We start from the raw sequence: 16,987 nt of genomic DNA, 5'->3' as shown, positions 1-16,987 counted from the left end.
AATAAAAGTAAAGTATCTATTTATTTAGTTTCAAAAAAGAAATCATTGATTAGCAACTATTTGATATAAGGGCTAAAACATGGAATTAACTTTCACAAAACAGAGGGTAAATATTACATTAGAATAATAACAACCATTCAAAATATAACTGAAATGTACATACCCGAAGCCACAACCACCACCACGGCTTCCTCTTCCACTTTGTCTTGGACGAGCTACCTCAACCTTGATCCTTGATCCAAAATATTCTTTCCCATTCATGTTTGAGACAGCATCGTTGGCATCATCTTCATCTTCATATTCAACAAAGGCAAAACCGCGTTGGTTCTGGGCAATCCATACATTCTTCAAAGCACCATATTTTCTGAATTCATTTTCCAGATCTTTACGAGAGACACTGTCTAACAGATTGCCAATGTATAGTCTTGACTTCTTCATTGTCTACAATTAAACTTCATTGTCTAGCAATTTATGTTTCGGTCATTCGAAACTTTAAAATCGTTTTTTGAATCTCACCGTCGGCTAACTATCTCATTGCAAAAAGTCAATTAACGAATACCCTCGTCCCTACAGCGATATACCAAAAATGTTTGTACGAAAATTAATAGAAGACCTGAAGCGTTTTAAAGATTTGAAATTCTGAAAAAAGGCTATCATAAGCAGCGCAATCGCGCTGCCTAAGTAAATAACAGTGTTGACGCAATTATTTTTTTTTCATACCAGGTACTTTGTATCGAAGGAGTTGTTGTAGAAACTTCGAAAAGGGCTCATTCGATTGGAAATTTGAATGACTAGTGCAATTTTGAATAGTCAGCTTAGTTGATTTCCAGATAAAAATTATGTTTTAGGAGTAAACTCCCTCATAGCCCTCAGGGCAATGTTTGTAAGTTATTCCCCGGGGGCATATAAGATTTTTATAGAAAACGTTGTCGTAAAAACTTCAAAAAAGCTCATTCGATTGAAAATTCAAAGGGCTAGTGCCCTATTTAATATTCGAAAGTGATTGGAGGGCAACTAAATCCCTCTCATGCCAACCTTTTCCCCAGACATATCCAATCAAAATTTTGATATAGCCATTTTGTTCACGTAGTTGAAAGTTTTGTAAAGTAGGTCTTTGAGAATGACACCCCCCCATCCAAAGCCCTCAGGGCAAGGGTTGTAAGTTATGCCCAGGGGGAATATAAGGTTTGTATAGAAAGCTTTGTCGTAAAAATTTCAATAAGGGCTCATTCGATTGGTAATTAAAATTGGTAGTGCCCTTTTTAATAGTCGAAACTGATTTGAGGGAAACTAACACCCCTTCCATACCCACCATTTCCCCTAGCACACCCAGTAAAAATATTGAGATAGCAATTTTTTCAAGGCAGTTGATAGGTCCGTAAATTATATCTTTGAGCTGGACACTCCCCCCACAGTTTTCAGGGCAAGGGTTGTAAGTTATGCCCTGGGGGCATATAAGGTTCTTATAGAAAGTGTTGTGGTAGTAACTGGAAAAAGGGCTCACTTGATTGGAAATTCAAATTAGTAGTGTGCTTTTAATAGTTGAAAGTATTTGTAAGGCGACTAACCCCTCTCTCACGTCCAGCATTCCCCCAAACATTTTTGTTGGACTTCGTATTGATTTTTTTTCCATACCAAGACACTTCGTAGCGAAGGAGTTGTCGTGGAAACTTCAAAAACGGATCATTTTTTGGAAATTCAGAGGGCTAGCGCCCCTTCTAATAGTTGAAAGTGATTGGAAGGCAACTAACACCCCTTCCACGCCCACCATTTATCCAAACACATCCAATCAAAATTTTGAGATAGTCATTTTGTTCAAAGTAGTTGAAAGTTCTGGAAATTAGGCCTTTGAGGATGATTACCCCCCCCCCCCCACATGAAACATGGCAAGAGTTGTAAGTTATGCCCTTGGGGCATATAAAGTTCTTATAGAAAACACCTTCGAAGAAACTTCAAAAAGGGTTTACTCCATTGGAAATTTAAAGGAATAGTGCCCTTTTTAGTATTCGAAAGTGATTGGAGGGCAGCTAGCCCCCCTTTCACGCCCACCTCTTCCCCAAACACATGAAATAAAAATTTTGAGATAGCCATTTTGTTCAACGTAGTGGAAAGTTTTGGAAATTAGGTCTTTGAGAATGACAACCCCCTCAAAGCCCTCAGGACAAGGGTTGTAAGTTATGCCCTTGGGGCATATAAGGTTTCTTATAGAAAACGTTGTCGCAAGAAATTCAAAAAGGGATCATTTGATTGGAAATTGAACTTGCTAGCACCTTTATAATAGTCAAAAGTGATTGGAGGGTAGCTAAAACCCCTTCCACGCCAACCATTTCCCCAAACACATCCTGTCAAAATATTTGCGATAGCCATTTTTTCAACGCAGTTGAAAGGTTCGGAAATTATATCTTTCAGCTAGAAACTCCTCCCACAGTCTTCGTGGCAAGGTTTGTTAGTTATACCTGTGGGGGATATGAGGTTTTTATAGAAAGAGTTGTGGTGAAAACTCGAAAAAGTACTCATTCGATTGGAAATTCAAAGGGCTAATGCCCTTTTTAATAGTTGAAAGTAAATGGAAAGTAATTAACTCCCCTCTCAGGTGCAGCATCAAAAAGGGCTCATTCGATTGGAAATTGAAATGGCTAGTGCCCTTTTTAATGGTTGTAAGTCATTAAAAGGCAACTAACACCCCTTCCATTCCCACCATTTCCCCAAACATATCCAATCAAAGTTTTGAGATAGCAATTTTGTACAGCGTAGTTGATTTCAGCCCTCAGGGCAAGGGTTGTCGTAGAAATTGGGGATATATAAGGTTTTTATAGAATAAGTTGTCGTAAAACTTCAAAAAGGGTTCATTTGATTGGAAATTGAAATGGCTAGTGCCCTTTTCAATGGTCTACAGTGACTGGAAGATAATTAGCACCCCCTCCACGCCCACCATTTATCCAGACACATCTAGTCAAAACTTAGAGATGGTCATTTTGATCAAAGTAGTTGCAAGGTCCGGAAATATCTTTGAGGATGACACCCCACCAACATCTCTCGGGGTAAGGGTTGTAAGTTATGCCCTAGGTATATATAAGGTTCTTATTGAAAGCTTTGTTGTAGAAAAATGAAAAAGGGCTCATTCAATTGAAAATTCCAAGAGCTAGTGCCCTTTTTAATAGTTGAAAGTAATGGGAAGGTAATTAACCCCCCTCTCAGGCCCACCATCGAAAAGGGCTCATTCAATTGGAAATTGAAATAGCTAGTGCCCTTTTCAATGGTTGTAAGTGCTTAAAAGGCAACTAACACCCCTTCCATTCCCACCATTTCCCCAAACATATCCAATCAAAATTTTGAGATAGCCATTTTGTTCACTGTAGTTGATTTCAGCCCTCAGGGCAAGGGTTGTCGTAGAAACTGGGGGTATATAAGGTTTTTATAGAAAATGTTGTCATAAAAACTTCAAAAAGGGCTCATTTGATTGGAAATTGAAATGGCTAGTGCCCTTTTTCAATGGTCAAAAGTGATTAGAAGACAACTAGAACCCCTTCCACGTCCACTATTTATCCAGACTCATCCAATCAAAATTTTGAGATGGTCATTTTGATCAAAGTAGTTGAAAGGTCCGGAAATATCTTTGAGGATGACACTCCCCCCACATCCCTCAGGGTAAGGGTTGTAAATTATGCCCCGGGGATATATAAGGTTCTTATTGAAAGCTTTGTCGTAGAAAATTGAAAAAGGGCTCATTCAATTGGAAATTCAAAGAGCTAGTGCCCTTTTCAATGGTCAAAAGTGATTAGAAGACAATCCCTCAGGGTAAGGGTTGTAAATTATGCCCCGGGGATATCTAAGGTTCTTATTGAAAGCTTTGTCGTGTAAAATTGAAAAAGGGCTCATTCAATTGGAAATTCAAAGGGCTAGTGCCCTTTTTAATAGTCGAAAGCAATTGGAGGGCAACTAACCCCCATCTCATGCAAATCTTATGTCCATAAACATCCGATCAAAATTTTTATATACCCATTTTGTTCAACGTAGTAAAAAGTCTTAGAAATTATATCTTTGAGGTTGATAACCTCCTCAGAGCCCTCAGAGCAAGGCTTGTAAGTTATGCCCTGGGGGCATATAAGTTTCTTATAGACAGCGATGTTGTAGAAACTTTAAAAAGGAATCGTTTGATTGGAATTTAGAGGATCAAGTGCCCTTTTTAATAGTCGAAACTGATTGGAGGATAAGTAACACCCCTCTCACACCCACCATTTGCCAAAATAAATTCAATCAAAATTTTGAGATAGTCATTTTGTTCGAAGTATTTAAAAAGTCCGAAAATTATATTTTTGAAGATGATACTCCCCCAAAGCCTTCAGGGCAAGGGTTGGAAGTTATGTCTTGGAGGCGTATAAGGTTTTTCTCATAGAAAGTGTTGTCGTAGAAACTGCGAAAAGGGCTCATTCGATTGGAAATTGAAAGGTCTAGTGTCCTTTTTAATAGTCGAAAGTGATTGTAGGGGAAGTAACCACCCTCGCTCCCCCGCCATTTCCTCAAAGACATCCAATAAAAATTTTGAGATAGTCATTTTATTCAATGTAGTGAAAAGTTCTATAAATTAGGTCTTTGAGGATGAAAAACCTACCTCACAGCCCTCAGAGCAAGGGTTGTAGGTTATACCCTGGGGGCATATAAGGTTTTTATAGAAAGCGGCCCAGGTCGTTAGAAATAGGGATAAATGTTATCCTAGCCTATGTAAGTTTGGTGTAGGAAAAGAAAACAGTAATGGATACAGACTTTTGCAATTTTGTAGGTATAACAATCTAGTTATAACCAACACGGTGTTTGGTCATAAAATTGCTTATAAATTAACATGGTATTAGTGTAATGGTAAGACAACAAATCTTATTTATTATACTATAGTAAACCGAAGACTGGCAGGATCAATACAGGATACTAGGGTATATAGGAGTTCTGTTATTGATGTTAAAAGTAAAGATCACCATCTGGTTGTGTCAAGGGTTAACTTAAAACTCAAATTTTGGATGGGTAACTACCTCTTGGGAAGTTTTGATGTTGGTAGACTCGAGGATGATAATTTGAGAGAAACTTTCCAGGAACAGTTGAATACTAAACTTCAGAGTTTAAAATTTTATAATGTGGGAGATGGTTGGAATAATTTTAGAAAAATGATTTGTGAAGTTCCTGAAGGTGTCGTAAAGAAGAAAGCTAGGACTACAGCTAAGAATATTAGTGAAACAGATTTATGTGTAATAGAAAGGAGAAAGGACTTGTACAAGAATTATCTGAGTGACAGATCATATAAAAACAAAAGGAATGTAAAGGGAGTGGAGAAAGCATTAACATAAGAACTAAGGAGGTGTGAAGTGGAGACCATGGATAAAATTGCAATTGATCTGGAAGATGCATCTAGACGGCATAATAGTAAAATATTGTATTGGGATGTCAATAAATTAAGAGGGAGTAGTAAATCCAGATTTTGCCCACTTAAAGATAGAAATGGGGCCACAATTAGCGATAAGGAAAGAATTAAAGAGAGATAGGCAGAACATTTTGAGAATTTGCTAAACTGAGATAGAGTGAGCAAGTAAAGATATAGAGGAAAATGAAAAAGTTTGTTATATCTTGGATGTGAGGGAAGATTTGTTTTGCGAGGATGAATTAACTGCAATACCAAAAGGATTAAAAAGGAATAAAGCTCCAGGTACTGATAGGGTAGTAAATGATTTTCTTAAATATGGTGGCTCTGAGGATAGAAACAAGTTACCGAAGATTATGAATATGATTTTGAAAAAAGGGAAGTACCAAAGAATTTTAGGAAAACCTTAATTAAACCACTTTATAGGAAAGGTGATAAAAGTGAGTGTGGTAATTATCGAGGCATTAGTCTGGTCTCTCTAGTTAGCAAATAACTTAGTAATAAGATACTTTTTAGACTGAGAGATACCGTAGAAAAAGTGTTAAGAGGAGAAAACTTTTAGAAAAGGTAAAGGAAGCGTCGACCAAATTTTCACTTTTAGGTTAATATTTGAGAAGTGCCTGAGTTGTCAAACACCTTAGTAGTAAGCATGTATAAGGTTTTAAGACAGGTCGTATAAAACGACCAAACACTTTTATATTATGGACCTATAGAAGTGCCCAAGCATGTTACTTTATGGTTCTATAATGTGAAAAAGCAATCAGACATTTTTTTAGGTTCAATAGCCAAAACTAGATATCTTCATATTGCGTATTCAAATGTAGTCTCTTTGTAAAAATATTAGTTTTGGCCCGGAGTCCATATAATCATGTTTTTTTCTGTATAAATAAAGATGAGCAACTCTTGCCAAAACCCATTTTCTGGACCATTGCCTTTAGTCAAGACTGGTTTGCTTAGGAATACGTCACTGGTAATTAAAGAATGAGGAATGGAATGCTACAGTCAGAATAGTTTTAAGTTGAAAGTTATAACATTTGCGCCAAAGCTCAATCAATTTGCGAAAAAATGTATACCATTTGCATAACTCTGCAATGAATGAACTTAATTGGTGATTGAGTAATAGGGGTGAAACAGAGCTCTATAACATTTTTAATTGGGTTGTACGAAGGTGGTAAAAAAGGGTTAAACTGCTTACCAGTTACGGTAAGCCCAAAGGGGTCTATAACTCATAGGTAATTTATTATAAATTTGAAATAACATCGTTGGCATCAATCAACGGAAACGATTAACGATGACAAGATGACCTTGTGACTTGACCTAGTTTTACTTCTCGGATGTGTTATGTATAATACACAAGTACCATTTAAACAGTGTTGTCAATATAAAATATGCTCTAAAATTATACTATACTAAAAAGTTGATACTAAGAGTGATATAAATGCCAAGAAAGGAATTTTAATAAAGAAATTCAGAACAATCCGTAGAAATCCTTAGAAATTAACTAGTGAAATGATTATAAGTTTGAAGCATCAAAGACTGCAACTAACAATTATTCTAACCACCAAAGACCTCAACCTCCGAGGGCACCCTATCTCAAACTTCTAAGAGACCCCTCCCTCCAACATTTTGGGGGCCCCCATCCCCCCATTTTTAAAATATTTTTCTTGAAGTTTGTTTTAACTTTTTTTATTATTTTTTTTTTTAATGGCTTTTTTGAACTTTTTTTACGTATCTTAAAACAACATGAAATATACTTGTGGCAGTACTAATCGTTTTCTATGCTTGCTCATAAACACGAAGCGGCTTTCCCAGTGATACTCTTTGCCTGGTTATCGACACTACCTACTTTATTGCATGTAACAAATCAGTAATTTTTCTATATTGGAAGGATTGACATCTGCATCAGATTTTTGTTTAAAAAGTGAAAATGAAAGATTTGAGGAAGGTGTTTACCCAGGATAAAGTCTTTGCTGTCTTGAATGCTGACGAGGAGAAATATTTGAATTTTGAAACAAGTATAAGTGGTGCACTATTGGAAATATATGTGTGCGTTGTCATAGCAGTGAGAGTTTAGGTTTCTTTGGAGTACCCAAGAATTTCCATTGTACAAATGGTGGATATGCAACAGTATCATTACCAGAGATGATAGTGCTCAAAGAGAATGCAAACATAAAAATAATAGTTGATGAAGACGGGCATCTTCTTGCTCATGGTTCTAGTAACATATTATCTGCTGATGCACATTATTCCCCCCGTTCTGGTATTAGTATTCAAATGAATGCAAAGGGGAAAAGAAAAGCCAACTGCTGTACTAATGTAATAAATCATATCATGTCTACGTGCCAGAACTGTTACCTGTGTAAACACAATGTGAGAATAGACAGTGAAATCGCTAGCAAAATAAAAAGGGCATTGGCACACAATATCATCAGTTAATACCAGAACCCCCCGTTCTGGTATTAGTATTCAAATGAATGCAAAGGGGAAAAGAAAAGCCAACTGCTGTACTAATATCATAAACCATATCATGTCTACGTTCCAGAACTGTTACCTGTGTAAACACAATATGAGAATAGACAGTGCAATCACTAGCAAAATAAAAAGGGCATTGGCAGACAATATCATCAATGAATATAAAGATGAGCTGATGGAAAATGAAGCACAAGTGAACGTTACTACTACTATTGATCATTTAATAAATGAACCCAATAGTAACCAAAGATGAAATGCAGGTTGAACCTGTAGGTGACAACCCAGTAAAAATTGTGTATAACTCAAAATGAATGAATGATTAATCTACTGGTGATGAACTAAGAGAAGAGAATAGCTATAGTATCAAGAAAAAACTTGATAAATTATTTTATGGAACGGATTCAGAATTTCCAAAATTATTCAATGGTATTAATAATGCATAATAATGTTTGAAACATACTTTTTATATTAATATTCTACATATCCCTATTTCATTAAAAATATATTATACATTACTTTGTTACATGATCTTTATTTTTAGGGTATGCTCGGACGTCAAACGCTTAGAATACCTATTAAAAAAGTCAGACATGTAAGAAAAGGAATTGTCAGGGATAAAGATGCTACTAGCTGGCTCATAGGGGATATATCAGAAAATGAGATACTTTAACAAAACTTTTACCAGAGTCTGAGAGAGATGAGCTGATTTTTTTTCTAAAAAATATCCACAGACAAGCAAACACCTGCCCTGACACACAGGCAGAGAGAATTTTACTTTTGAAAAACAGGAACATCCACGTTTAAAATACTTTAAAATTTTAATAATAATATTTGATTTTCTAATAAAGTTGGGTTTTAGTTTTCAGAAATAAGAACATCCACGTCTAAATAAATCTGATTCTATTAATAATATTTGATTTTTTTTTAATAAAGTTGGGTTATAGTTTTAAGAAATTGGAACATCCAAGTTTAAGATAAATCTGATTTTATTAATAATATTTGGTTTTTTAATAGAGTTGGGTTTTAGCTTTCGGAAATAAGAACATCCACGTTTAAAATATATCTGATTTTAATAATAATAATATGTAATTTTTTAATAAAGTTGGGTTATAGTTTTCGGAAACAAGAACATCCATGTTAAAAATATATCTGATTTTATTAATAATATTTGATTTTTAATAAAGTGTGGTTTTAGTTTTCAGAAATGAGAACATCAACATTGTAAATACATCTGATTTTATTAACAATATTTAATGTTTTAATAAAGTTGGGTTTTAATTTTCAGACATAAGAACAACCACGTTTAAAATACATCCGATTTTATTATTAATATTTAATTGTTTTTTTAATAACGTTTTGGTTTTAGTTTTCGGAAATAGAAACATCTATGCTAAAAATACATCTCATAAAAAAATTTGGGTTATAATTTTCAGAAATAAGGACATTCACATTAAAAATACATCTGATTTTATTAATAATATTTGATTTTTCACAGAAGTTGGGTTTTACTTCTCAGAAATAAGAACAGCTACGTTTAAAATACATCTGATTTTATTAATAATATTTTGATTTTTTGTTCAAATAAAGTTGGGTTTTAGTTTTCAAAAATACGAATATCCGCGTTTGAAATACATGTGATTTTCTTAGTAGTATTTGACTTATTAATAAAGTTGGGTTTTAGTTTTCAGAAATAAAAACATCCACGTTTAAAATACATATGATTTTATTAATATTATTTGATTTTTTCTAATGAAGCAGGGTTTTAGTTTTCAGAAATAAGAACATCCATGTTTAAAATATATCTGATTTTATTAATAATATTTGATTTTTCAAAGAAGTTGGGTTTTAGTTCTCAGAAATAAGAGCATCCACATTTAAAATACATCTGATTTTAATAATAATTTGTTTTTGATAAAGTTGTGTTTCAGTTTTAGAAAATAAGAACATCCACGTCAAAAATACATCTGATTCTATTAATAATATTTGATTTTCTAATAAAGTAGTTTTTTAGTTTTCAGAAATAAGAACATCCATGTTTAAAATATATCTGATTCTATTAATAATATTTGATTTTCTAATAAAGTAGGGTTTTAGTTTTCAGAAATAAGAACATCCACGTTTAAAATACATATGATTTTATTAATAATATTTGATTTTTTAACAAAGTTTCGGTTTTAGTTTTCGGAAAAAGGAACTTCCACGTTAAAAATACATCTCATAAATAATAAATTGGGTTATAGTTTTCAGAAATAAGGACATTCACATTAAAAATACATCTGAGTTTATTAATAATATTTGATTTTTCAATGAAGTTGGGTTTTAGTTCTCAGAAACAAGAAAATCCACGATTAAAATACATCTGCTTCTATTAAAATAGATCTGATATAAAATACATCGAGATTCTATTAATAATATTTTATTTTTCTTAATAAAGTTGGGTTTTAGTTTTCAAAAATAGGGACATCCACGTTTTAAATATATCTGATTTTATTAATAATATTTGATTTTCAAATAAGTTAGGTTTTAGTTCTCAGAAATAAAAATATCCACGTTTAAAATACACCTGATTTTAATAATAAGATTTGTTTTTTTTTAATAAAGTTGGGTTTTCGTTTCCAGAAATAAGAACGTCCACGTTTAAAATACATATGGTCTTATTAATAATATTCGATTTTCTAATAAAGTCGGATTTTAGTTTTCAGAAATAAGAACATCCACGTTTAAAATACATCTGATTCTATTAATAATATTTAATTTTTTTAATAAAGTTGTGTTTTAGTTTTCAGAAATACGAACATCCCCGTTTGAAATACATTTAATTTTATTAACAATATTGTATTTATTAATAAAGTTAGGTTTTAGTTTTCAGAAATAAAAACATCCACGTTTAAAATATATATAATTTTATTAATATTATTTGATTTTTCTTAATAAAGCTGGGTTTTAGTTTCCAGAAATAGGAACATCCACGTTTAGACAAATATGGCATAGGAAGGTTGGATGTAAGGAAACGAAGGAATTACTCCCGAAATTCAACTCCGCCTTGACTAAAGATTTTCTACGACTGAAAAGGTCAGAGACGAAAATGGCTACAGAAGTCATAACAGGAATTAGAAATTTAGGAAAACATCTTCATCGAATAGGAAGGGATGAATCCCCATTATGCCAAAAATACGAGATTGTCACTGTGGCAACAAGAAGGCTTCTGATAGAAGAATGTTCAGTTAGGATTAGACACCGGCTTGAGATACTTCATAACATTATTGTTAAGCTTGGGAACATAGTAAGGGAAGGAGAAGTCCGACAGCTGGCATGGTATATGGTAAGCGTGGGGAGGCAAGACACATCATTGATCCCCCCAACCATAGATAGAGCATAGTTTTTTTGGGTGTAGAGGCAATGGGCCTTGAAGGCCTGAGCCTCAACCCACTGATAGTGGGTCCACCCTTCCTAATAATAATAATGCCCAACATCAAACAATCCCCCTTCCTCATTATAATACCAATGATTTTTAAACCACGGGCAATTTGGAATATTTACAGTACTTGCCCCAGGGGCTTTGGGGATCTTGTTATCTCCGAAAAATATTTATTAAAGTTTTCAATAATTTTGAACGAAATGACTGTCTTAACATTTTTATCTGATGTCTTTGAATGGTACAGATGGGGAAGATAGCAAAAATGGCCTACGAATGGGAATGGGTCACCTCCAATCACTTTACTCTTAAAAAGACACTAGAAATTTCTGTTTCCAATATAATCAGCTCACTTGAACTTCTACAACCAATCCTTCAATACGGTGTCCGCGTAAAAAAAAAATAATGCGCTGCAGGAATACAGCTCATAACTACAGACAATTTTAGGACACTGCCTTCGATCCGAGATTCATCAAGCAAAAATCAGATAAATTGGATATCTCTTTAGTTTTGAAACATCTAAACCACTATGATTGCCATATGCAACACACTTTGAAAGGAAAACTTGAAACATGCTGTAAACGACTGAATAAATGTTCGAAAAGTTAAATTAAGCCCTTTGTGATCTTACGAGGAAAATAAGAGATATATGAAGGACATTATTCTAACCAACTGCTAACCGAAAAAAATCTAACAGTTCGTGGTAACAAACTGAAAGTAAGGAGCGATTCGGCCCAATAGTGACCAAAACATTAAAAAAGGAATTTTGACAACAATTAGTACATCAAAGAATTAACTTTTATGCTGATTCAAATATATAGGCTATAATTCATTAAATTTAATGCTAAACAACAAATGCTAAGAGGCTGAAAAAATTTGTTAAATTTTCTTAAGAGGGTAAAACAACCCTAAAAAACCAAGCAATATCAATGAAAATCACACCACCAAATTCAGCATATCAGAGAATCCTATTGTAGAGGTTTCAAGCTCCCATCCACAAAAATATGGGGTTTTGTATTTTTTGCCAGAAGAAAGATCACGGATGTATGTTTACTCGTTTTGTTCCCCAGGGGCAATCCTATCAAATCGATAGCCCTAGAAGATCTAGAGAAATATCATTCGGACGGAATTTAAAAGCTCTAGTACCCTCTCTTAGCAAACAAAAGGATTGGAGGGCACCTAGCTCTCCTCTCTCGCCCCCCTTTTTCCCGATGACATTCGATCCCCGATGGCATAGTAGTATACTAAACTGAAACCATGCTATTTGCAGAGAGTAGGCTATCTACCTTTTGGAAATACTCCATAGAAACAAATTTCGGAGGGGGGAATTTTCTTTGAGAGAAGGGGGATTTTGAATGGAAAAAAAATTCGGTGAGGAGGAAATTTTTCGAAGGTAAATTTTACACGGGGGGAGAGAGCTGTAAGCTATTCTATTTAGCCAATGTTTACATACATTTTTTGTTATTGGGAAACATACGTAAATTTTTCGGGGAGAACTTTCTACGATGGAAGAATTTGCGGGGGAGAATTTTTCGTTGGTATTTTTTGGATTCCCCGGTATGATTTGAAAAACGATGAGAAATTAAACAAAAGACAGGTTTCTTTAATCAAAATTTAGAAGCAATATTAAAAGTTGAAACTAACAGAAATAATTCCGTATATGAGGGAGGCTCCCCCTTCTTGAACCCTCGTTTGTTACGCTGAAGTTTTTAATGCTTTAAAAAGATTCCAACTAAACAGCCAAAGAACTTATTCACTCTGATACTTAGATTTTAATAATGTTACCCGACATATCTAACAAAAGATGCTGATGAAGAAATTATTTAATCTGATACTTAGATTTTGCCAATTTTCACCGACGTAACCGACAAAAGATGTTGATAAATAATTTATTAATTCTAATACATAGATTTTGTCATTGTTATCTGACGTATCCGACAAATGATGTCGATAAAAAAAGTTGATTAATTTTGAAGTTCAAAAAAAAATCTGTCCAAAAAAAGGTGCTACTACAAACAATATTTTTCTAATAGTAAGAGTCCCGACTAACATTTCTATATCATTCTCATTTTGAATTTGGAAAATATTAAATGTGATTTTTTTATGTTTTAAGTATGTTTCATCTCATTCTAAGACACGTAAAAAAATGTTGAAAAAAAATACCATGTTAAAAAATTAAAAATAAAAAGTTGAAAAAAACTTCAAAAAAAAGTACAAAAAATGGCGGAAGGTGCGCAAATAGTTGAGGGAAGGGGGCCCCTTGGAGGTTTAGGGTACGGGACCTTTAGAGGTTGAGGTCTTTGGTGGTTAGGGTCACTGATGATTGCGATCCTTGATGCTTCAAACCAATAATCACCTTACTACTTGATTTCTAAGGATTTCCAAGGATTTTTCTGATTTTCTTTATTAAATTTCTTTTCTTGCCACTTACATCTCTACTAGTATCAACTTTTTAGTATACTATAATGTTAGAACACATTTTATATCGACAACACTGTTCAAACGGTACATGTCTATTATACAGAACACAACCGAGAAGTTAAGTTAGGTCAAGTCACAAGGTCATTTTTCATCGTTAATCGTTTCCGATATTGATGCCTAGGACATTATTCCGAATCTATAATAAATTGCCTAGGAGTTAGCAACCCCTTCGGGCTTACCTTAACTAGTAGGCAGTTTAACCCTTTTTACCACCTTCATGCAGTCCATTTCAAAATGTTATCTAGCTCTGTTTCGCCCCCTATTATTAAATCACCAATTAAGATCATTCATTGCAGAGCTATCCCAGGATAATATATTTTTCGCAAATATATTTATTTTCACGCATCAGTACAATTTTTTGATATCTGACACCATACGCTATTAATTCTGGACAAGATGCAAGGTACCTTCAGGCTAGTGGTTATTAGTGTCTGGCAAATTTTGACTCAGAAACATGCTTGGCTTGGATGTATCTTTAGTAAAACATTATTTATGCGAAAAAAACATGATTTTCTTACCCTATGACTGAAACCAGTATTTTTTATAGAAAAGCGTATTAAACCTTTGAATACGTAGTGTGACGAAGTTTAATTTGGCTATTGAACCTAGAAGTAATTACCCTTTTCAAAAACATTAACTGTTCTATTAATAAACCCGTGAAACTATACTCAGATTCTTGTGTAATCCCCTATACTTCTCTGATTGCCCCTATAAAATGGGTGTTGGCCCAGAAACCTGTCTGCTAAGACATGTACTGGTCGTAGTAATAGGCGGCTGCCCCTGGTAAGGCATGTATCCGTGAAACTGCATACATATTTATGCTCCAGGCTTGTAGGCGTCAAATCTATTACACTTTTGACCATATTATACCAAGGAAATATCTCTAGTTTGAGGTAATGACCCTAAGAAACCTGTCTGATGGTTTGGTCACTTTATAGGACTGTAATATAAAATATTTGCTCGCTTTATACGTCCAGAATATAAAGGATTTGGTCGCTTTATACAACCTCCACTCAAAGTACTAGATAGCTTACTACCCCCCCCCCCCCCAGCTGAAATTTAGTTTCTTCAAAATACTTGTCAAAACTAAGATAAGCCTGCATAATTCAAGCATCCACAGAAACGGGTCAGTTTTCTTTAGTATATATTTGGCTTTAAAGAACTTAAATGACTAATTTTTCATTTTTTACTGTCATTTTCACTTGATTTAGGAAAACTGGCTCCAACTTTGCCCCTCCCCCTCCTAGTGTTTTGACAAAATTGCACCACTGCCTGCCTGTCGGAGTCAAATGTCCTTCAAAGTATAATCCGGGCCTTTTCTTTTGCACTAGATGATTTTCTTGATTTTAATATTTATTTAAAAGAAAAAAATGAAAAAAAGCTTTTTTTTGTACTTTTCCATTATATGGGCACCTACAAGGAAAGTAGTCAAGAAATAGACCGAGACGCGTGATGAGAAACAGGTTTTCTTCTGAATTCTTTTCGTTTCCGCCAAAACCTACGTACACACTTTAAAAGGCAATTCAGTGATAGGGTTGTTTTCAGTCTTTAACTCACATTTTAAAATACCAAAAAAAACGACGTGTTTTTCTTAGTAATACAATTTCAAAAACTCGACAATTTCTACTGCAAAACCTTTCACCGACAGATTTTTAGCAGATTTCTAGAATAGCTCAGAATACTTTCCGCCACGACTTTTGTATGGCAAAGGCTCGTTTATCAAAAAAGTTTGAAAAATTAGAATACGAAAAATTTCAGAATTCCAGATGTTTTCTTCCTAGATTTTGTCTTGGTCCTGCCATTAAGAACCTATCTTCTAAAGTTCTTACTCCGAATGAAACCCATGTTTTGTCTAAGGGACCTAAATTTTGCCTAACTCAAACACAAGTGAATTTCTGAGAGATAGTCTCCAATGTAGAGGTGGGTATATTTGGTTCACGTGGTGCTTTGGAAAATCCAGATATACTTCGAGGAGAGGTTGCTAAGAATATTCTTGATTTCATTCCATATTACTCAAGGCCGAAAAATCAGGAAATACAAATTCTCAAAAATTTTACAAAAAGACCCAAACATCATTATCACCAGGGCTGATAAATGAAATAAAATTGTTACCCTTGATAAAACTTCATATAATAAAAAAGTTGCAAATATTTGATCCGACACCCATACTCACAAACCCAAAGATTTAGACCCCACCGATAAAATCACCCGTATAGTACGAAAGGAGCAAGGAATTTTACAAAATGAAAGACTTATTACTCCAAAAATGGATAAAATATTTTATCCTAAAGGTTGTTCCGCTCCTAAATTTTACGGGCTCCCAAAAATCCACAAAGATGGAGTTTCTCTACACCCAATTGTGACTTCTTATAGCTCTCCCACTACCAGATTGAGGAAATGGTCGTGAACAGTTTTTCGCCCCCTTATGCAAACGCAAACTTCATACGTAAGAAATTAAGTTCACCTTGTGGAAGAATTAAAAGACATTGAAATAAAAACAGATACAATTTTGGCCAGTTTAGATGCCATTTCTATGCATACGTCTTGCAATATTAAAAAAATGAGAACTAGCTCTTCAAAGGATACTAGAAGATAATATTGATCAAATGGACTACAAAACACTGGATATAGAAACTTTTATGCATCTCGTCCGTCTTTGCAATAGTTCCTCCTCATATTTCCGATTTAATAATCAATTTTACACCCAAATCAGGGGTCTACCCATGGGTACAAGTCTTTCACCATTTTTGGCAACTTTTTATATGGAATTCGTTGAAACCTCTGCTCTGAAAAATTTTCCTATGAAACACCGGTTCTGGGGTCGGTTTGTGGATGATGTTATTTCCGTGTGGGAGCATGGAGCGGAGTCACTTAACTCCGTCTGAACTCATCTAAACACTTTGGACTCTAACCTTCAGCTCAGTTTAGAACTAGAACATAACCACAAACTTCCTTTTCTAGATGTTTTACTTTTTAATAAGTCTCCTGATATTGAATTTTCTATTTATAGAAAGCCTACGCATGACGATAGGTATTTGCATTTTTCCTCAAACCACTCTCCCTGCATGGGAGGAGTTGTTATTTCTTTGGTTGACCGAGTAATAAGAATATGCTCAGAGCCTCACATAGACTCAGAATTAAACTATATTAAGGACGTTTATATTGCAATGGCTACCCTATAAAAATGCTTAAGACCATTATAGACAAAAGAC

The 16,987-nt window shown here is 34.2% G+C and overlaps 1 protein-coding gene across 1 annotated transcript in view; it reads right to left on the bottom strand.

Moving 5' to 3' along the window:
- The window catches only part of LOC148938338 (uncharacterized), a 307,727-nt gene that overhangs the window by 233,346 nt on the left and 57,394 nt on the right, over positions 1 to 16,987 (bottom strand). The window contains exon 2 of the mRNA XM_089107858.1: positions 164 to 441. Coding sequence (XP_088963984.1) covers positions 164 to 438 — 275 coding nt within the window. The 5' untranslated portion in view covers positions 439 to 441. The remainder of the gene's footprint in view (positions 1 to 163; positions 442 to 16,987) is intronic.

This window comes from Artemia sp. Qi Xiang Cuo, unplaced genomic scaffold, assembly GCF_049724085.1.
Source record: "Artemia sp. Qi Xiang Cuo unplaced genomic scaffold, ASM4972408v1 HiC_scaffold_3386, whole genome shotgun sequence".
Taxonomy (NCBI): Eukaryota; Metazoa; Arthropoda; class Branchiopoda; order Anostraca; family Artemiidae; genus Artemia; species Artemia sp. Qi Xiang Cuo.
This window is presented reverse-complemented; position numbering and strand designations above follow the sequence as displayed.